The following is a 22,339-nucleotide window of genomic DNA, read 5'->3' on the forward strand; positions in this document are numbered from 1 at the left end:
CTTACTGTATTTAGCACTTTGAAACATTGGAGAGATGTTGTGTTAAGGGGGGGGGGTGGGGTGGGGAAGGTGTATTCCTGCAACAAGGAAATGTGTAACTCCTGTCAACTTAATCAAGAGTTTGTGTCCTGTGAAAAAACCACATTGTCAGTTCTCTTCCTGATCTGAAAATTATTCAGTGGATTTGATAAAATAAAGAATCCTCAGTGCCCTCAGTCCTTTTTCTGGTGAGCAGGCATACACGTTAAAATGAAAAGGAAGAGATGCACAAACTGAGCTGTCAGGAACTGTTGCTGGCTGTATCAGCAGAGGGAGCAATAAGTGAAAACAGGTATATGGCGGTACAGAGTGAGGAGTGCTGGGTGTCTTGAGGACTTCCAACAAACTGGGCAGCATGCACAATATATTACTTTAAAGGAAATAGGGAAAAGTAGTAATATTAGCTCAAATTGAGCTGTTACAGAATGTTCTGAACTGTTAGTCGTGTTTGGAATATTTTCCAAATGTTTGCCAGTTTCTTTTAAAGGATATTCCTATACATGAATTTACTGCCTTTAAAACAAACAAAAAAAAACAACAAAAGAAGAAAACACAAAACAGAACCAAACCATAAATACTGTTGCATGCAGTAGTTTGAAATTCATCATCTAAGTCTTTTTTTTTTCTTTTTTTTAAAGAAATTATCCTTTGTGAGTAAGTTTAGCAAGGTGATGCTAGGCTTTTCATTCAAACAAAATTTTCTTTTATAAAGTGTCATTCTGTCTGTCCTCTTACCTTTTCTGTTAGGAAATTTCCCAGTGGATGTTTACTCACATTGCAGTGGTTCGGGACCTGGTTGATATGCAGTATAAGGAATATCAGGAGGTATGGTTCAGAGGATTAATTACCTGACACTGATATTTTGACCTGTTAGATTATACCGGTCCTGGGGCTTGTAAAATATTAGGTTGTCATTGGTGAAGTGCTTGAATGTTTAGATGTGTTGTTATTTTTAAGGATTTTTTTAATGCAATCAAATCAACAAATGAGGAAACTCATTTTGATCTGTTTGTAGATGAAAGCTCTTGTAGCAATGTTACTTAAATCTTAATTTTTTCAAGAAGCTTTAGAAGTGTTAAAAAAAAAAAAGAAAGAGATTGGAAATATGCTGAAATATGCTGTCTTTCTAAAGCATCGTACAAAAACTTAAGAGAAGATGCGGAGAAGCATTGTGTGCAAACACTGCTTGCATAGTAACACAAAGAAAATTTTATGGTACCTATGCCAAATCATGCAGCAATAGAAAGTGGCTGCTCTGTGCCATCCAGCATGAAATCATTGCACCCTGTGGTTTCTTCCAAACATCCCCAAAGACCTTTGCTTCAAACTAGTTGCTGAGCTGCATGCCATAAATCTTAAGAAATCAGCTTCCGAGAGAAACAAGTCATTGGAAGCAATTAGTTAAATAACCACCAGACTTTGCTTCATTTAACTTCTCTCTCCAGTGTAAATACAGGCAGGGAAGGCCTCCAAAACAATTTTGGTTTTCATTCTTAAAATCCATTTTCAAAATCAGTGGATTAGTGTTACATTTCTTTCATACTTGCCATTTAGAAATACATCCAATTGACGATACAAACCAAAAGCAGAGATTTTGCCTTCTTTTTCTTCCTTTTTTTGTTGAGAAGATTACAGTATGAACCCATCTTTTATGGTAGCTGACACCAGAAATCTCATTAAAGTGTACTAGAAAATGTTTCTAGAATTGTGAATTATTACATGTTTTTCTGTAATGTAGAGAAAATGTCTCTGCTCTCATTAGAGACAGGCTTAAAAGCTGATGCATATACAGGCTCCTGATGCACATAAAAATGTCTTTGTCTTCAGCGTCAGCAGAATGCATTAAAATATGTCACAGAAGAATGGTCTCAGATTGAATACGAGTTACTAAGAGAGCGAGGTTTGTGGGGTCCCCCCATTGGCTCCCATCTTGACAAGTGGATGTTGGAGATGACTGAGGGTCCCTGCAGAATGAGGAAGAAGATGGTGCGAAACGACATGTTTTATATTCAGTATCCCTACATGCCTGAAGCTGAGCAAGAAACAAACTTGCTGGTAAGTGTTCAAGTTTTTGTGATGAATAATTTTATGCCCTCGTGTAAAATCTGTATTTTTTTTTGTAAGTTTTCGTTAAGAAACATATTTTACTCTTGGTATTACCTGGTATTCTGTCTGTATGTCCTGAATGGCTGGTAAGGTCCAGTTGTTCCTCATAGTATATTAGGGAAGGGACTGAATCACTCTGCCCAAAACTAAGTGAACTCAAAGACTAAGAATTGCAATGTAAGATGAGGTGTGCTTGCATCACACCAGTGAACAGCAGAGGCATCTTCACGAGCCTCTAGAGGCTGAGAAGTACCATAACTGTGGGAGGTTTCAGTCTGAGTTCTTGGCCTTATGCTAGATAATGCAGTAAACAGTGATCTGGAGAAAAAAAAAAAAAAAAAGGAAAAAAAGGAAAATAGCAAACAGGCCTTGGTTTGAGTGTGTTTGTGAAATGTATTTTCATCCTTCTGTAAATACGAACATGGGCTGTGTAGCAGAAATGCACATGGCCTTTGAAAGCTTGGCGGGTAGTCCCTGTTAATTTTGGAACACCGTTTTTAAGAAATGGCGCAGTCTTTACTGTGTCTTCTTAGGCATGCGTGTATGCATGCAGGATTTTTTCCTCAAATTAAGCATGAGTGTCAAAGTACTTAATACAAACAAACAAAAAGTAGCTTTCAGCCAGTTTTAAACCATTAGGTGTATTTGTCTGCTTGCAGTCGGACACACAATAGCTGTAGTGACAGTCTAATTCACACGAAGTGGAAAAACATGCCATCATACATTCTTAAAAGTGTTCTTTCTCTGATGCTTATATAATTGGTGCCCTGTTTTCAGTCTGACTTCTCAAGTAGACTTCCTGAGACATCTGATGATACCATTCCTCAAAAGGTAACGAAACAAGTACACTGACTGAAAGAATGTAAAATAAATACAACTTTTTTTCTTCCTGCATGTTAGGCAATCTTAACAAAGCTTCTACGTTTGGCTTTCAACTTGCTCTTTCAGTAAATATTTTCAGGCCTAAAGGATTTTTCAGTAATCGCATTAGAAGATGTTAGTGTGCTCTCCTCAACCTTCACCTAATAAAACTTTCTGTAGATCTTACCTCCTTTGCTGCACACTAACAGGCTGTGTTGGGCTGTGCTATCACTGTTCTCACTGTGCAAAGTGTTGTGGCTTTGGGGTCTGAACTAATGGTCGGTGGAAGATGTTTAGTAATGGGCAACACGATCTCTTGGAAAGACTTACTGGGAAAGTAAGTGTTTCTTTCTAAGAGAGGATCTGGTGAGCAGTTTTTTCTTCTTTTTTGCTGTAATAGGCTGTAACAGGCCTACCTTTGTTAGAGCCCAAATTAATTTTGTCTTAGTTAACTCTTCTCATTTTTGCTATTAATGAAATACATTTGTTTAAAAATGAAAATAACAGGCTTGTTTGGAAGAGACTGCTCTGAAAGTATTTCAGTATTACACTGCTTCTCCGTTAATTACATTCACAGTCTTGCCCATCACTAAGTACAATGTGTAATGTGCGTTCACTCATTTTGAGTTACATTCAATAATAAACTAATACATATAAATGAAAGTAATTCTATTATACAGAATTTCTAATATCAGTTGTTACTGTTTTCCTTTCTTCAAATTAGGAGATATAGTTAGGATTTCTCTTTGTAGACTATACATTGTGTTTCCACAAAGGTTTTAAGCATTATTTAAATGGCATTTTTGTGGTGATCAGTGAAGACTTAGTGGAACATAAGTGAGCAAATTAGATCCTAGTGGCTTTTTTTTATTTATTTTGGGGACAGCCAATTTGACCTGAAATAATAAATCTCCATGTTACTGATCTTAACCTCTTTATCATCCTAAGCATCCACTTGTAATAAAGCTAGTTTGATTTTATGGGTCATTTATTTTCCCACTATACTATCACACAGATGAACAAAAAAAAAAATAAATCACATTTTATGTATTTCCAGTTTTTACTGCAAAAGTGGACAAGGAAGAGTCTTGATGGAAATGACAGTGATATTCTACAATTCTGCATAATGTAAAGCATTTTGTCATTATCCCAACCTAATTTTGAAATTCATGGGAAATAATGCTACAAAACAAGCAAACAAACAAAGTTGTGATGGAGAGCTGAACACATTCACAAAGCTTTCTAGAGTGTGAGGGTGGGGCTAAACAGTAGTTCGAGAAGAAAATTTTCAACTGCAGTATAAAATCAATGGGTTTTCATCCATCCATGTGCATCCATATGTTTTAATTTTGGAAAGGCTCTTGGCTCTTTAATACCTCTTCTATCTTCACCTGTATCTTCTGTCATATTTATTATCCTCATTTAGTTATTACTTCTATTTTGAATGTTACCTCCGTAATCAAGTGAGGAACATAAGAATTAGCCTGTGGTGGGGGACGGGATAGACAAAGGAAAAAAAAAAACCCAAACCCAACCAAAAAACCCACAAAAGACACCCTCAACAAAACCAACCCCAAACAAAACAAAAAACCCAAACCCCAAATAAACACCACACCACCACCATAATGAAATGTATCATAATCTGTTGTCATCACCCAAAGGTACAAAATGGTGCTCAAAGAATTACTTCGGTTAAATGGCTACTCTTGTGCCTGTCTTCTACCAACAGAATCTTTACTAAAAAAGAAACAACTGAATTAATTAAGAATTTCTGAGCCTTAAAGCTGGTCCCTGGCTGCTTTTAGTTTGTATAGACTTCCACATGTCTGTATCTTTCCTTGAGGCAATTTTTTATTAAAACTATTGCCTAGCAAGGAAGTCAGCTGGCTAACAAATAAGCTGCATATGTTGTAGGGAGTTAAGTAAGACGATAAAATGGCCATCTGATCTATGAGTCTTAAGCACAAGTATCCCAGCCTTTTGGGACAATTCATAATATACTGGCCACGCTTCTTATTTCCCATGTTGTAGGTTTATGTGCAGGCATTTCTGCAACCCCATTATTACTTGAGTGGCTGAACAGCTCCCTGGGAAATTAGCTGACAGATTACATCTACTGAAGAGTCTCTCTTTCTGTATGTGTTGGTGTATGACTGAGCACGCACAAAACACTTGATGGGCATGCACTGTGCTGCACACGGTATTCCTGAAACACGTTCACTGAAGTGAGTGAGAAGTTGACTGACCAAGCAATTTCTTCAATTATTTCTAAGAAACCTGCTCGTTACCGAAGAGCTATAAGTTATGACAGTAAGGAGTACTACATGCGGCTGGCTTCTGGAAACCCTGCAGTCTTTCAGGATGCTATAGAAGAGAATACGGTGGGTGAAACAACTCAGCAGGAGCCAGAACATGGGGAGGACACTATTGCAAGAGTCAAAGGTTAGATCACTTGTTCTGTCCTGAACTGTTTTCTTTAAATGTATCTGCCTTTATATCTTCTCATGCATTTGCATTAAGATAAGCAAAAGGATCCTGTAGGACTCTGGTTTTTCTGTCTTACCATTGGATCAGTAATTTCAAAGTTCAATAGGTTTTGCAAAGTGAATTTTCTGTGTGTCAGGTTTTTATCTAGCTCTGTTTTTCTTTTCCAGGCCTGGTGAAGCCTCCCCTGAAACGATCTCGCTCTGCTCCTGATGGAGGAGATGATGAGAACCAGGACCAATCGCAGGATCAAATTGTTGAGGGCAGTTCAATTGATGAAGAGGAGAAGACTGATAATACAACTTTGCTTCGACTCCTTGAAGAAGGAGAGAAGGTTCTGTGTACTTCAAACACACTAAGCGCTTAACTGTATTGGAATTCCTGCGTTATGTGTCGCAAGCATGAATGAATGTCCCAAATAACTTCCCTGATCTACAGCTGAATTTGCTTAATATTTTGTCAGCTTCTTCCTTGAAACCAAATGTGTGCTCTGGTTCAAAGAAATCCTGAGCTGAAAACCCTGTACTGGAAATGTTCTTTTTCTTTCCTTCTCCTGCTAGGGAAAAAAGAACCTGTCCTTAAATTAAAGCTGCAAGCTATCCCATGCTTGGATTATTATCCCATCAGCTTAATGAGTCCAGACAGAAACTACATGTTGAAAATATAAATACCAGACTTGGCAGACTGTCTGCAATTAATTGTTCCCTTTGTTAGACTGAAAAACCTTGATAACTAGTATTTTATCCCCAAGAACAGTGTTCAACGACTGTGCTGTGTATTTGGTATTTTAGACTTTGTCCGTTTGCAGTATACCAGTAAACACATCTGTGATCATAGTCAAGTGGGCTACAGGTTGTAAAATATGCTCAAGAAACATGGTGCGAGTGGATAAGTTGGTAAATATATAAATCTGTATCATACAGAGGAGGCTTTATTTAACTGCCTTCCCAACTGCTCATCACAGGCATTAGGTATATCTCTGATTAAGGGAGAAAATAGCAGATTTTTTGCTGTATCTACAAGTGATAAAACAATGTCTGGGACTTACTCTAACAAAGCAACAGTCTGAGCCTGAGCTTGTTAACCTGCTTTTGCTAAGTGTCTGCTTTTCATTACAGATTCAGCATATGTACCGCTGTGCACGGGTTCAGGGCCTTGACACCAGCGAAGGGCTGCTTCTCTTTGGGAAAGAGCACTTCTATGTCATTGACGGATTTACCATGACAGCCACCAGAGAAATACGGGATATTGAGACACTGCCTCCAAAGTGAGTAGATTAATGGAGAGTTTCTTCAATCTCTAACAGCTGAAAAAAAGGTATTTAATGATATTTTTGAGGAGTCAGCTCCAAAACAATGTCAGATTCAGAAAGACCTCAGGAGAAGTTTCCTCTGTGCTCACAAATTGCTCAATCTAGTATGGTATATTGTGAAAATCATCTGTTTCTATAACTGGATTCTCATATGAATTAAGAGAATAATTCTTTTAATTTATCTTCTTTTTAATCACTTCTCTCTTGCTTGTTTATGCTCATTTTCAGGATGCATGAGCCAATCATACCTAGGGGAGCAAGGCAAGGTCCAAGTCAACTCAAAAGAACATGCAGCATTTTTGCATATGAAGATATCAAGGAAGTACATAAAAGGAGATATCTTTTGCAGGTAACTGGACACTGTATTTGGATTGAGGAACTTCGGAATTTTTTGATGATGTAGTTTTTAAAAAGTAAAATAAATATGTAACTGATCAGTATTTGGAAAGTGAAGCTATTAGCTGCGTTGAAATTGAAGTGCTTAAGTTGGGCATCATTGTTTGAAGATTTGGCTTACCGTGGTTTAATTTATTGGGTGTATTAGTGAATTTTAGCGTTCCGAAAATAAAACATCCGTCTGCACTAAGCAAAGTCTACTTCATCATAATTTGGTGTCAGGTGTACAGTATGGTGACTAAACTGGTCTGCACCTAACCTTCAGAGGTGATGAGCAAATGTGTTAGTGTTGACATGGGTTTGTCCTCTTTGTTTTCAGCCAATTGCAATTGAAGTTTTCTCAGGAGATGGACGGAACTATCTTCTAGCTTTCCAAAAAGGGGTTAGAAACAAAGTTTATCAAAGGTATTGTAAAATAAGTTAGAACATTTAATCTGTATATTTGCAAATATCTATGTTGAGCCATATTTGAGCCTACAGTGACCTAACAACCAGAAGCAGTTTGCAAGAGTGATGGGTGAAAGGAAGCTGTAGCGAGGTGGAGGTCGGCCTCTTCTCCCTGGTAACAGGCAATAGGATGAGGGGAAATGGTCTGAAGCTGAGCCAGGGCAGGTTTAGGTTGGACACTACGAGAAATTTCTTCACAGAAAAGGGTTGTCAGGCACTGGAATGGGCTGCCCAGGGAAGTGCTCGAGTCCCCACCCCTGGAGGTATTTAAAAGATGGGTGGACGAGGTGCTTAGGGACATGGTTTAGTGGTGGGATGGCAGGGTTAGGTTAACGGTTGGACTTGATGCTCTTAAAGGTCTTTTCCAACCTAAACGATTCTGTGATTCTCTGTGTTAGGCAGTGGATAACCTGACAGCAATTTAGTGCTATACAAAAGAACCACTAGGAAGCGCTAATGCCCACATGTGGAACTTGTGGTATGCGATCTGTGAGAAAAGGGTCATTCCAATTTTGTTGAAGATGTTACGTAGCTGCTCAAAAAGTAGTCTGTAACTGTACTAAATGCACTCTGTTTATAAGGAGAAGACCTACTGACAGAAACATTAATCTTAATGTCCTTTTAACTGCTGATGCAGGTTTTTGGCTGTGGTGCCATCTCTAACTGACAGTTCGGAGTCAGTGTCTGGGCAGAGACCAAACACCAGCGTAGAGCAAGGGTAGGTGATTCTGTTCCTCACAAGCTCTGTAGCTCATCAGTTTCAAATAAATGATGCTTGCATTAAGGTCAGGGTTCACTAGAGAGTGCTGCAATCTCAATTTAGAATTGGCTATTACCAAAATAAGTAACCAGTGATGATGTGCTCCAGTTATTTTAAATGTACTAACGTCATTGGCAGCATTGGTGTATCTACTTAATATATGCTATCAGGATTAATGTTATCAATATACAGATACATTCTGAAAGGAGTTGGAGTGCCAGAGGCATTAGATTTGTCCAAGTTGTTAAAGATATTTTCCTCATTGGCAGCCTGTTAGATACATTTGTACTTGCACTGAATGGCATAATTAATGTGCATAATTTTAACAGTCTGTGTTTAGAAACAAAAAAGGCATTGCTAGAGCAAAAAGGAACAAACTCCCATTTTTCTAATTATTACATTTTACAAGTTTTAATCTTAAAAGTTTGGATTGTCTTGTGAAGATGTAACCCATATCTTACTGTGAAGTCAGAAGATGCACTTCCTTCTTCCCTTTAGGTCTGGCTTGCTTAGCACTTTGGTGGGAGAAAAATCTGTTACTCAGAGATGGGAAGTAAGTATAAAAATTACGGGGGGAGCGGGGGAGAGGGCTGTATTAAGTCCACACTTTGTAGTGATAAATAATTAATCAGTGCACTTAAGTTGCATCCTCTTATTCGAACAGGTGGAATATACTACTATAGAAAGTGTATCTCAGCATTCTGTTTGTAGTATTTTGTGATATCATCATCAAATAGGAAATGGTTCTACCATTGAAAATACAAGGGGAGGGACTGTAGTAAAAGTAGAGTGAGCATTATAATATTGAAGTAAGTTTTGTATGTTTGGGGAGAGCTGAATACTTTGACAGTCTGGCAGCATAGACATTTGATTGTTATAAAGCGAACATTTTACAGTGCTGTTATCTGTCTTCCTTAAGAGAGGAGAAATCAGTAACTTCCAGTACCTGATGCACTTAAACACGCTGGCGGGCAGATCCTATAATGATCTCATGCAGTACCCTGTCTTTCCCTGGATCCTCGCAGACTATGATTCAGAGGTAAATAAAATATCTTGTCAGTTTTGCCAGTAATCTTTTATATGTTGGAGGTTTTGAAAATATTACAGCTGGCTCATACTGCTTTGGTAAAACCAAGGCTTATCTTTATTGCCAGTTGTTTGATTTCATCTATTTTGTAATGTTTCTCCCACTTCTCAGTGGGTAGGATATTAGAGATTCTTGGCTGTCCCATGTGGGCAGGTCCTTGCCTGCACTGGTTTTACAGATGATGTTGGTTGGACTGGGCACAGGTGAGGGCTGTGATACATAGCTTGTTCTAAGGCAGTTGCCTCTCTGTTGCAGCAGTTCCTGTAAGTCTTTGCATTAGCTTTCTACTGAATATCCTGAAGGACGTTATGCATGCAGAGAAAGCATGCTTGTCCAGAAGGCTGTGGTAGGGGCTACTATGAAATCTGGCCCCGTGGTGAAGAATTTGCTTTTGAAAAAGATGAAACATCCTATTAATGCTTTTGTGAGTAGCCATTGCTACCAGCAAGACCATAATATGAAACATTGTTAGGGTGTATGTCAAGTATTCAAGAATAAAATTAGGGGGAGTTGGGGAACAGGATGAGGGGAGCAGGAAAAAATTATCCAGAGCCCAGATGTGACTTAAAATAAAAACCACTGACTCTCTTAGATCAGACTGAAGGACTGTTTTAAGCATATCCAATATTGCACCTGCTGTGTGTGTAGAAAACAAAGATGGTGTTAAATATGGTCATCGGCAGTGTCAAAAGGGTTTGTCTGGTCTTTGGGGTTTTTTTATAAGATTGGTGTCTGTTCTATTTTTAAAGGAACTGGATCTTACAAATCCCAAGACATTCAGAAACCTGGCCAAACCCATGGGAGCTCAAACAGAAGACAGGTTAGCCCAGTACAAGAAGCGATACAAAGATTGGGAAGATCCCAATGGTAAGTAATGGTACATCCTGCAGGAAGAGTAGAGGGACACGTGCCTGTCACATGACAGGGAAGCAGTCGTGGATTTTTATATTATGGGTCAAGAGGTCTGGACGTGGATATGCAGAACTCTACTGCATATCACTTTGGTGACTCTCCAACAAATACTAAATTAGAGCAGAGGGGCACTGTTTTTCTTGCTGTGGTTTGTTTTAAATCCAAATGACAGCTTTTGTTTATATGTAAAAACAAAGACAAAACAGTTGCTCATTCAGAACAGTTTAATGTTGTTTAAAGGCCAGAATGGACAGGTACATGAAGCATACAACCAGCTGTCTCTACTCATACAGTTTGTGTGCTGCTGCAAGGAAGTAAGTTATACAAAGGAATGGGAATACTTCTGCATTAGCAGTACTCTAGCTTTTTTATTTCTTATCTTAATGCATGGGGTTTTGCTAAGGAAACAGCATTTTCTTAGCTAAAAAAAACCCCTCTGAGATGGCAATTAAGTTATGTATTGTCGATTTTAGGGCTTCCTTATATATTGAAAATAAAACTTGTGTATTTGGCAAAACGCTTATTATGACACATTCTTGTGTGCCTTTATCGAAGACGCAAGCCTATTTAACTACTGCAGTGCTGTTCTGTATCAAACAACTGCAGGTGGCAAAGGTGTTCATTTCTAGAAATGAATCGGTATGTTCTAAGTGTATTTATGCAGACTTTTTGCCAGGAAATTAAGAAAGTAAAAGCTGTGCATAATCTGTAGCCAACAATTCTGAGAAGTATTTCTGCCCAAGCAGAATTCCACAGTAACCAATAAGACTAAAAGTAAAAAAAGAAAAAAAAAATAAAAATCTCTTCAGCAGAAATCACCATAGCTGCACTGCAACATTGCAATTCGTTAAAATAAAAAATGACTAACTCTTCAGTATTGCTCTGCAGAAGCTCATTGAATTAGGTCTACTGGACTGCAGCCAAAACTCAAGTGGTAGCCATGACAAAACCATAAACCTTTCAGATTCTCAAGAATGAAAACTACAAATTCCAGTTTTAAATGTGTCCAAGGTCACAGAGTAATTAAAATGCAGCACTACTTTTTTTTTTTTTTTCAGTTAGTACTGATTCTGACACTTAACTGCTTTATTTGTTCTATGTTTATGATTTTTAATCTTCTGCAGGGGAAACTCCAGCTTATCACTATGGGACCCACTATTCATCAGCCATGATAGTGGCTTCCTACCTTGTCCGGATGGAGCCTTTTACTCAGATTTTCTTACGGTTACAGGTAAAAATTGCATCACCTTACTTTGTGCTTCTTTCCTGCTGTATATTTGAGACCTAAGTGACAAATACGATCAAACAGCTTTGTTTTCATCAAATATGGTAGAAGAAATATTTTAGCAGAGTTGTTATTGCCTGGGAGGTTTTTGATGTTTCTTTGTAAAAGATGTAGAGGAGTTCACATTTTTTTTTTGTCTTGTAGTTTGCACATTTTTATAGATGTGTGCAGAACAAAATATTAGCAGACAAAAACTAAAGCAAGCTTTATTGTGAAAAATACTTTGCTCACCATGCTTTATTTGTCTGTTGTTGAAAGAATCATATGCAAGTTGTTTAGTTCTGTACTAGAGGTGTTGAAAGATAGTTATTTTAAAACCAATATGTCTATCCAAAGAGCCATTCTAGTACTGAGTGTTAAAATAAGCAAACATTTGCAGAACTTGGAATTGTTTGCCAGTTTGATGGGTAATGAGTTTTGTAACGTTACGTGTCAAATGTTTTTCTAGACAGAAGCCATCAGGCAAAAAGACTAAACTTTGAAATAGGACTAGATGACACTCTTCTTAAAATTCTGTATATCTGTATCTCAGTGCTTTATGTTTACTATTATTGTGTACCAGAGAGTAATCATAGAATGGTTTGGGTTTGAAGGGGCCTTAAAGATCATCTGGTCGCAACCCCTCTGCCATGGGCGGGACATCTTCCACTAGACCAGGTTGCTCACAGCCCCATCTAACCTGGCCTTGATGGGGCATCCACAACTTCTCTGGGCAACCTGTTCCAGTGCCTCACCACCCTCATAGTGAAGAATTTCTTCCTAATCTCTAATCTAAATCTATACTCTTTTCAGTTTAAAGCCATTACCCCTTGTCCTATCACTATATTGCCTTGTAGAAAGTCCCTCTCCAGCTTTCTTGTTAGGCCCGTTCAGCTGCTGGAAGGCTGCTATAAGGTCTTACCGGAGCATTCTTTTCTCTAGGCTGAACCACCCCAGCTCTCTCAGCCTGTCTTCATAGGAGAGATGCTCCAGCCCTCTGATCATCTTCATGGCCCTCCTCTGGACTCATTTCAACAGTCCATGTCCTTATGTTGGGGGCCTCAGGGCTGAAGGCAGTACTCATGAGGGTCTCACGAGAGCAGAGTAGACGGGCAGAATCACCTCCTTCAACCTGCTGGTCATGCTTCTTTTGATGTAGCCCAGGATATGGTTGGCTTTCTGGGCTGCAAGCACACATTGCTCGGTTATGCTGAGCTTCTCATCAACCAACACCCCCAAGTCCTTCTCCTCAGGGCTTCTCTCAATCCATTCTCCACCCTGCGTTTGTGCTTGGGATTGCCCTGACCCATGTGTAGGACCTTGCACTTGTTGAGCTTCATGACGTTTGCACAGGCCCACCTCTCAAGGCTGTCAAGGTCCTTCTGAATAGCATCCCTTCCCTCCAGCATCTTGACCCCACCACACAGCTCAGTGGTGTTGGCAAACTTGCAGAGGGTGCACTCAATGCCACTGCCCATGTCATCAACAAAGATGTTAACCAGCACTGGTCCCAGTACTGACTCCTGAAGGACACGACTTGTCACTGGTCTCCATGTACAGCTGTTTAAATCCATTGTTGTTAGAGGAAGAAACATGCTATGTTCTGTGGTGTCTTTATTAGGTAGAGATGTTCAGATTTGCCTTCTTGGCAAAATCTGCTGTGCTGAGAGATACTCTGATGCTGACATGCTTCTTGTTCTGTCCCGCAGGGTGGTCATTTTGACCTGGCTGACCGAATGTTTCACAGTGTACGGGAGGCTTGGTATTCAGCATCAAAGCACAACATGGCAGATGTGAAGGAGCTCATCCCAGAGTTCTTCTACCTCCCCGAGTTCCTGCTCAATTCCAACAATTTTGACCTAGGTAGGCAGAAAGAGTTTGATAGCATTGCTGTGGGTGCGAGAGCAGTGCCAGACAGTCTGACATGAGAAAAGTCTCTCGTAGTATGGGTAGAAAAAGATCTGTTTAACTGCATGAGAAAACTACAGATGGCTTGCATGCTCTGACATGAATGTATAATCAGGACTAATTCTGGTATCTCCTGATACTACGTGTTTGTTCGGTATTATATTTGAAAGTGAATGATTCAGAACTCATCATTTCATTGGGAAGACTGTAGCAGGAATTCTTACTTCCTCTGTGATACCTTCAGATTTATACTTTCAGATTTATCAGACTTATAGTATTTTCTCAAGCAGTGAGTGTTCATTTTAAGGAGTTAATACAAAGTTTGTTCTGAGAATTGCTAAACAAGACACTGAAATACCCAGAAAGGATTTTTGTTTGGAGTGCCATGGTTTAGTTGATTTTTGGTTTTTTTTACCAGTTCAAAACACACAGATAATCATGTTTTACTTGGAATTTCTCTGATTTGCATTTTTCTCCATGTAACTTGCTACTCCATGATGATATTTACCATTTTTCTGCATGTTTTTTTAAGCTGTGCAAAATCTCTTTGGCAGTCTTCACTTTTAGAACTTTCTCTTACCTAAAGGCTTTTTTGAAATGTCACAGTTAGCTTTTGTGAGTGATTATTGAACAAGAGTCAAATTTCACACCTATTGGCCAAAGGAGATACGTGTTCCTTAGTATGTATGTCACTCTTAACAGTGGCATTAAGCACTTATTTTCTGAGCTCTGTGCTGTAATTCTAATAGTAATAATAAAGATTAATCAAGTCGTAGGATTTAATAGCCTCAAATCCTTTATTCAAAATGTATTGTAAGAGACTGGAAGCATAACCTTATAAAAACAAAAGCAAAAGAACACCCTGCAAAACTTCTCCCAAGTATACTTCACACAGAAGGTTATGGTCATTGCAGGAAAAATGTTGAGGTCTTGTTCATGTAGCTCTGTATCTGATAATTTTGGACTGTGACAATCAGAGTCCTAGAAATTCTTCATTGAGCATTTGGAACAACAGTAGAAAAACTTTTGTTATGAACAACTCCCAAACACTATGTGTTAATTAACACTTTTGTGTTAATTTGTAGCAATCCTGCTCCCCTTCCTCCCTGATAAAAAGAGGAAGATTCAAAGTCCGGTGATGCAAGCAGTGTTTCTGTTGGAGCAATGTACTTAGTACTTGTGTACCCCTCTAAACCTGGAAGTTTGTTGGTGTTCCCCTGAGCTAATAGGAATTGTCTTTTGGCAACCAGTGACAAAACAAGAATATAATTGGGAAGTCTTGACAAATACATTTTTAGTAATTGCAACATGCCACCATTTAACGTTCAGAGTAGGAAGGGACATTCGTCTGGGACCCAGATGAATGTATGTGGCCAGACCATGCCCAGGGGAATCACCAGTGTCCTTGTGTGTGAAGCTTGTGGGGGATGCCATTTAGCTCTTCGCTGTTAGGAAATGGGTATTTAGCATGTACTCGTGTGATTTGTAGCTGTTCTCATGGGTAAACCAATAATTCCATTTCTTGATACAGAATGTTTGTACTGTGAAGGAAATAAATCCTGGGATGAAATACTGTTCCACCAAGGCTTCTCAGTACAGTTTGCTGTTACACTATCTCACACTGGGATTTATTTTCTTCAGAATATACTCAATGGACATGTCATTGCTATATACATACTAAACAGATGCCAAATACAGGAAATTACGTCCTCTCTTAAATTGGGGCTAGCATGTTTATTCCAATTTTCCTCATAGAATAAGAACAAAGAAGTCAAAAAGAGATAAGAAAACAAACCTTGCTGTGCTGATTCCTCTGGGTGCAAAATGGACGGCTGCTATGTTAGCGGTTCCTGGTAGCAGGGTTGGCTGCTTAAGCGTGAGCTAAACTGACAGAACAAGATTCTGGTCATGCAGTGATTGCAGAAGGCTATTCTACTGGCTGTTACTTTCACTATCTTTCATGCACTGCAGTGGGTCTTTGCCATCATGGAAAAAGGAAAGTAGAAATTTACTTAAATAGAAAAATAAAAACAAAAGAAACATGTTCCAAGAGCACTTGACGGGAAAGCATAAAGGTTTTTGAGTTCAGACTGCACATTATGAAGTTGTGAAGACTTAGGAGGAGTAATCCAATGAACACCTCTAGCTAGAAGGGTAATATTTGTTTTGAAGAGTGTATGCTGGAACACTATCAGCATCTTCAAAAGACTTAGCAAGGAATATTTGAATTTTTCCTCTTGCGAGCAATCTTACATGAGCAACTGAGGCAGAATTTTTCATGTTTTATTGCCTGACATGTAAAAATGAGACAGTATTTTAAAGACAAGACTGAAATGGCTTGCTTTATAAAGAAAAGCTGTTAGAATTTGATTTTTTTTAATAGTTCAATTTTTTCACTGTTGCAGTGCATTTCCAGTGCTTCTCTCCAAATTTTTTTTTTAATAGGTTGCAAACAAAATGGCACTAAACTTGGCGATGTAATACTCCCCCCATGGGCAAAAGGAGATCCTCGTGAATTTATCAGAGTTCATCGAGAGGTAATTTACATTTTAATAATGACAACAGAAAACATCAGTTGGGACTTTCCACTGCATATTAATCTAAGCTCGATTCGTGAAGTCACAGCTACTAGCCAGTTCATGAGTTCTGGGTTGATGGCTAATTGTTGCAAAGGTCTGTAGAACTGGTGTTTCCACGCCTTCCTTTTCAGCTGGGGAGTACGTTGAGGCAACACTTGCTACAACAGAAACTTTTATCAAAACGTAACAAGAATATGTCAAAATATATTCTGTGTTTTTCTTTGTGACAGGTGTAGTAGACTCAGCTGATGACAGATATGGCTAGTTTTAATGCATGCCCTTTGAATTTCAGGCTCTGGAATGTGACTTTGTGAGTGCACATCTGCATGAGTGGATTGACTTGATCTTTGGCTATAAACAGCAAGGTCCTGCTGCAGTAGAAGCTGTAAATGTCTTTCACCATCTCTTCTATGAGGGGCAAGTGGACATATATAACATCAATGATCCGTTAAAAGAGACAGCTACCATAGGATTCATTAATAACTTTGGACAGATACCAAAGCAGGTATACCCTTTGTAGAATTCTTATTTGCCAGATGACACTCAAATTGAAATGTATTAATATGGAATGGGGAAGTGTTTTAGGAGTGAAACTTCTGGGAGTGTTCTTCCATAAATATTCTTCCAGTGATGTGAAATCATTTACATTTCCATCATAAATGTAACAAAGGTCAACTTTGGCTTTGCTTGTGAGATTAGAAATGTCTTTTTTTTTTTTTTTTTTTTTTTTCTCTCCTTTGCACCCTTAAAATAAAGGTGAAATGAATTGTGGTTCAACTAAAAATCAGCATCAAAAAAGAAAAAAGCATGTTCCTGCTGCAAAGTCAGAGGGGAGCAGTGAAAGTGCAAATTCAAAGTAATGCCTAGTGTTTAGGTATTTTAAGTTAGCCTATAATAAAATAATTTCTATAACAACTTATGCTACTTTTTTTTTTTTACACTAGTTTCTTGGCATTCTGCAGAGTTGTGCCACATCTTTTATTTGAAGAATCTGTTGGGAAAAAAAAATCAAAATTTAATTTAATAAGATTGACTCCTGTAGGACAGTTGCAGTTAAGGAGCTATATAGACATGTTTTTGGTGCAGCTTTAAAGTTTGTGTTCTCTTAAAGAGATTATGTTAAATTATTAATAGTAATATTAAATCTAAGGCTTTACTGTGTGGGGTTTTTAGGGTTTTTGGGGGGTTGGGGGTTTTGTTTGGTGTTTTGTGTGTTTTTTTTTTTTAATTAGGCATTTCTTTACATTTTTTTTTTTTTATGCTGTCCAGTGAAAATTTTAAATGTCATTGGTGAACTTTTCCAATCCTAGATCTGGTGGAAACCACAGATACCTTCAGCAGTTCACTGGGAACCCAACCCAAGTGTTGGGAACTCCGAGCCAAAGCAGCATATACTGTTTCAGGACAGCCACAGGATATTTCATGCAGGGGCCCACTAATAGCTGTCTGTCTCTCATGGCTTGGAAGGAAGGCTAAGAACTGCTCATCTATTGTCTGTGGCTGCTTTTCTCCTTTTCCTTCCTTGCTCTCTCAATAATCTAGTTATGTAGTGGCTGTGGGGTCTTCTCGTAAGTAATAATCAATCACTGGGTTGTGATGACAATCAGACATGGCACAGCTAGAGCCAGATGAACAGATAAAGATTGGGGCTGAGAGCAGGACAACGGAAGAACATTGTAGTGGAGTCTGTCTGAATCTTCAAATGCCTGTTAGGCACAAACCTATGATGAGATCTACCAGAAATTGCATGATGTTTTGCTAGAGAGAATAGGCAGACTGCAGTAAACTTGGGAAACTCAAAACTCCTTTACATTATTTTTGGTGTTGAGCTATCTTGGAGCACATTTTTATGTAACTGTTGAGTTTTGCTATGACCCTCTGTGACTTTCCACAGATCTAGGGCAGGCTATCTCAGTGACATGGCTGCTGTGCACATTTTCACTCCTTAGCTGCATGGAGATGTAAGATGAGGACTACATCATCTTTATCCCATCTCTTCCACCAGTAATGCCCCTGGTAGTTCTGTTTCCCATTTTAAAAAGTTGTGCTGCAAAACATTCCAGAGCTGGTGCTGTGTTTGGAAGAGGGTTCTCGCAGACTCTGCAAGGGTCCCAAGGAGCCACAGCCCATGGCGGCAGGGGCCAGAGCAGAATGAATAAGCAAGAGGAATGGTCACTCAAAGGAGAAGGGAGGAGTCTGTTGGTTTGGGTTTTTTTTTTCCCTTGCTGGAACTGGTGATTTTGGAGATCAATTGTCTATGTGAACGCTGTATGATGTGCCTTCTCTCTCCACCTTCTCATAGCCCAGCCAGACAGGAGGCATACTGTAGTTCAGGGAGAGCTGTGGCACGTGGGCCTCTTGTTACCCTTTGTACCCAGAGTGTAGGTGTGAGCAGCAGAAACGTGTGTGCATGCTCATAGCTCAGCTACTTCAAGCTTACGCATGTTCCCTCTGCTTTGGATAGGCAAACAGGTAACACATCTCGAAGGGCTGTAAGGAAATAACATTCAGCCTTGGAATTTCAGTTCTCCTTTCGCAGAGAGGCTGTTGCAGCACTGAAAGAGTGATTGAAATCTTGCAAAATATCACTCAGTGTTTATATTTGTCATTTACATGTTTATAACACATAGTATCTACCATCCAAGATGTTTATTATGAATTTATTGAGTGATAAACCTTAGCGTGTGTCATCGATGATCACAGTTCATTAGAAGCGATGATCGGCTTGTTTAACACTGCCTGAGATGCCAGGAATGGTCACCGAAGCAGTAAATGGAAATTCAGTCACTCAGAATGAAAAGCTAGGCAGAAGATAACCAGGTGCCAAGATGCGTTTCTTGTGTGTGAATGTTGTATGTTGTCCATGCTGTTACTCTGTTCTTTGGTAGCTTGGCCGCCTGCAAATGCGCGAGCTGTTGTTTGTGGGACACAGTTTGTTTCAAAACCAAAACTTAGCTTTCAGTTTGTCCTAGGTTAGAGTTCAATACTGCATTATGCAGCAACTTTGGGATTTTTGCTTGCTTTACTTCAACTGCTTTTGCAACTGGAGGTAGCTTTAAAGATACTTTGCTCGTTATATCCTTGTTGGCTTTTGTATTATTTATTCAAGTCCTATTGAAATGGTTTACAAGAGCACAAGCTTAAAAGGATTATCCTGTAATTTTTTATTATAATTTCCTGATGAATTTCAGCTCTTTAAAAAACCACATCCACCAAAGCGCGTTAGAAGCCGACTGAATGGAGAGGCTGTGGGAACCTCTGTGCCCCCTGGTTCCACAAGTGACAAGATTTTTTTCCATCATTTGGACAACCTGCGGCCATCTCTTGCCCCAGTAAAAGGTAAACTGTAAAACCATGGTAATTATTCCTGTTTCTTTGCCGGGGCATTCAGAGTTTCAGCAAGATTGTCCTTTTCCATGTTTTCTTTAGTTCTAAAGTTCTTAATGCCTCTATTCTTGTGAGAAAGACAAATTTAAAATATCCTAATGCTGTAAGATCATGCTCTTAGCTACCTTAAAGTGTATTTGTGAAGCACCAAATCTGTGCCAGTTTAGTATAACTTTTTTAAAATAGAGGGATGAAATTGTGCCAAAGCACCTCTTTAAAGTTTTAATGTAACAAACAATATTCAGAGTACATTGCTTCTGGGCCTGCAATAGCCTCTACTTTTGTGATTTTTGTAGCCGAAGGATTCTTTATCACAGTGCCAAGAAATACTGAGAAATGTTGGCAGGAAGGGGTGGTGTTGGTAGCTGCACTGAGAGGGGAAAAGGTGGGGTTTGACTTCATACCTGACATTGGACTGAACAAAAGTTAGTGGTTGGTGAGGCAGGTAAATGCCATACAGTGATTTCTTTCCTAGTTGATTAAATGAATCTGTGCCTGCCTGCTGTAAGGAAAGAAGGATGTACTGTTATACAGGACATAGCAGGGCTACACTCTTAAGACAGGAAATTAGAAAGCACTAATGTGTATTTGCAAAGCTTGGGGAAAAACAGGTAGAACACCATGGGCTGTAGTCGGGAATGTAGCCTGTGGGAACACTTGGCCAAGATGTTGGAATCAATACCAAAACCTTATTTTTTCTTGTGCCGAAAATGGTACAGTCACTTTTAATGACCACAGACATCTTGTCTGAAGAACACCTTGTGTAGCATCACAGGTGGGATCAGAGCTATTTGTGGTCCTCAGGGTGTTCTCGCTACTACTGATAGTGCTTAGCCCTGCCTTTGTTAGGAAGGTAGTAAAGTTGCCATCGTTGGAGTTGAAACAAAGATTTGTATAACAGACAATACAGAGATCCTGCTTTTGCAGAGCATGAGGTATTTAATGGGATCAGATAGTATTTGTGCTCGTGATAAAACATAACCATATCTTCTGTTTTAGAGCTCAAGGAGCCTGTGGGACAGATTGTGTGTACTGATAAAGGCATTCTGGCAGTAGAACAGAATAAGGTTCTCATCCCACCTACATGGAATAAAACTTTTGCTTGGGGCTATGCAGACCTCAGCTGTAGACTGGGTACCTACGAGTCGGACAAGGTTTGTAATCTGAAATTTGTTTCAGTGCTGAATTGTACCAAAAGCAATTAGTACTCAATAATGAAAAAATAGAGCAATGGAATTTTTTTTTTACGTGTGAATGAAATAATCTTGTACTGCACATGTTTTATTGCTCCCTATCCAGTGGTCTTCAACAGAACACTGGCAGAATTACTTAAACCAATTAATAATAATTTATTACCAGGCCTGCAAAACATGAATGAATTAAGTCTATGCAGTTCAGGCTCATCTCTCATGTTCTCTCAGGAGGCATCTTACGGCAGAGGCTGGAATTGCTTCTGTTTGAGGAAGAAGTGCTTAAGGGGTAGCAGTGATATCTTAGTTACTTAATGGTCCAGCATGCAGGGTGGCACAGGTTTTTATTTTTATCCTACCAAACACTAATTCTGCAAGTAATTCTTCTTTGTTGTCTTTATTTTTAGGCAGTAATTGTTTATGAATGTTTGTCAGAATGGGGTCAGATACTGTGTGCCATTTGCCCCAACCCCAAACTAGTTATTACTGGAGGAACAAGCACAGCGGTGTGTGTGTGGGAAATGGGCATCTCCAAAGAAAAAGCTAAAGCCCTCACACTGAAACAGGTAAAATACAATAAAGATGCCTTTTACATAAATTATGTTACAAGATCAAAGGAATTATGAAAGGGATATTGCTTTGAAACCATGAGTCCAGCAGACCTTTGGAGAACTGAGTAGTTCAAGGTACTGATCTGCATTGAAAGTGGGCAAAATGTGTCTTAAAAATTGCACCATTTTTAAGGATAGTTGATCACCTGGAGCTTTTTGGAGAGAACGGGAATTTGGTAGTGATATTAACAAAATTATATGGGTGTGTTTTGTGAAATCACTTGCTTTATTGTAGTGTTGTATGTAAGATACACCCATCTGAAAACTGTGTCAGGGAGGGCAATGAAGGAGAATCTCTTCAAGGTTCATTTTCCCTTTTCAATTTTTCATTACTTCTTTCTTTTAAAATGTGTAAATTTAAGTTACACTTCAGTGTAAAACTTTACTCTTTCTGGCAGTGACGTTTGTGGAGCAGAGTATACTTGTTCAGGATCACCTTAAGTTTTTCTTTCTTTGTTAATTCAAAACATAACTTTTAATCTAACATGAGCACCTGTGCTTTAAAGTCAGTTGCAGCTAAGTGCGAAGTAAGTCTTGTGAGTTTACTGAAAAAAAACAAAACAAAACAAAAAAAAAAAAAACCCCAACCAAAACCACACAAACCCACCTACAAGCACAACACACGTACTCCCCGCAATGACCTCAAAAAATTCTAGAAGCTGTGTATTGTTGTAAGTAGCTAGGTTGTTAAGTGTTACTGTTGCTATTAGCATCTTAATAGCAGGACTTATTCCAGGGGAAAGCTTCCACTCAAACTTAAGAAATGTAGAGAATTATTTAGTAACATCCCTTGTGCAGTCTCCAACAATTGTCCAAAGCTGTGTAAGAGCAGTGCAAGATAAAACACTGTATCTTGAATTCCAGGGCAGCATATTGAAGGCCATTTACTGTACTTTAGCCAATGATTTGTAACTGAGTAAGCTTCAATCATCTGACTGTATTCCAGACTCCTGTTCCAATGGTTAGGTTAAGCCTAAAATGTAAAAGCAGGGTCTA

The 22,339-nt window shown here is 38.9% G+C and overlaps 1 protein-coding gene across 7 annotated transcripts in view; it reads left to right on the plus strand.

The window, feature by feature from the left end:
• WDFY3 (WD repeat and FYVE domain containing 3) overlaps positions 1-22,339 on the plus strand; it is a 141,774-nt gene that overhangs the window by 111,136 nt on the left and 8,299 nt on the right. For all 7 annotated transcript variants that reach the window (XM_035895518.1, XM_035895519.1, XM_035895520.1 and 4 more), the window contains 19 exons: positions 787-864; positions 1,867-2,094; positions 2,923-2,976; positions 5,280-5,448; positions 5,661-5,824; positions 6,609-6,757; positions 7,031-7,151; positions 7,518-7,603; positions 8,283-8,363; positions 8,904-8,958; positions 9,325-9,444; positions 10,242-10,359; positions 11,529-11,635; positions 13,378-13,531; positions 16,022-16,113; positions 16,448-16,660; positions 19,347-19,494; positions 20,542-20,696; positions 21,140-21,298. In XM_035895518.1, coding sequence (XP_035751411.1) covers positions 787-864; positions 1,867-2,094; positions 2,923-2,976; positions 5,280-5,448; positions 5,661-5,824; positions 6,609-6,757; positions 7,031-7,151; positions 7,518-7,603; positions 8,283-8,363; positions 8,904-8,958; positions 9,325-9,444; positions 10,242-10,359; positions 11,529-11,635; positions 13,378-13,531; positions 16,022-16,113; positions 16,448-16,660; positions 19,347-19,494; positions 20,542-20,696; positions 21,140-21,298 — 2,451 coding nt within the window. The remainder of the gene's footprint in view (positions 1-786; positions 865-1,866; positions 2,095-2,922; positions 2,977-5,279; positions 5,449-5,660; positions 5,825-6,608; positions 6,758-7,030; positions 7,152-7,517; positions 7,604-8,282; positions 8,364-8,903; positions 8,959-9,324; positions 9,445-10,241; positions 10,360-11,528; positions 11,636-13,377; positions 13,532-16,021; positions 16,114-16,447; positions 16,661-19,346; positions 19,495-20,541; positions 20,697-21,139; positions 21,299-22,339) is intronic.

The sequence above is a fragment of the Egretta garzetta genome, unplaced genomic scaffold (genome assembly GCF_000687185.1).
Source record: "Egretta garzetta isolate BGI_Z169 unplaced genomic scaffold, ASM68718v1 scaffold615, whole genome shotgun sequence".
Taxonomy (NCBI): Eukaryota; Metazoa; Chordata; class Aves; order Pelecaniformes; family Ardeidae; genus Egretta; species Egretta garzetta.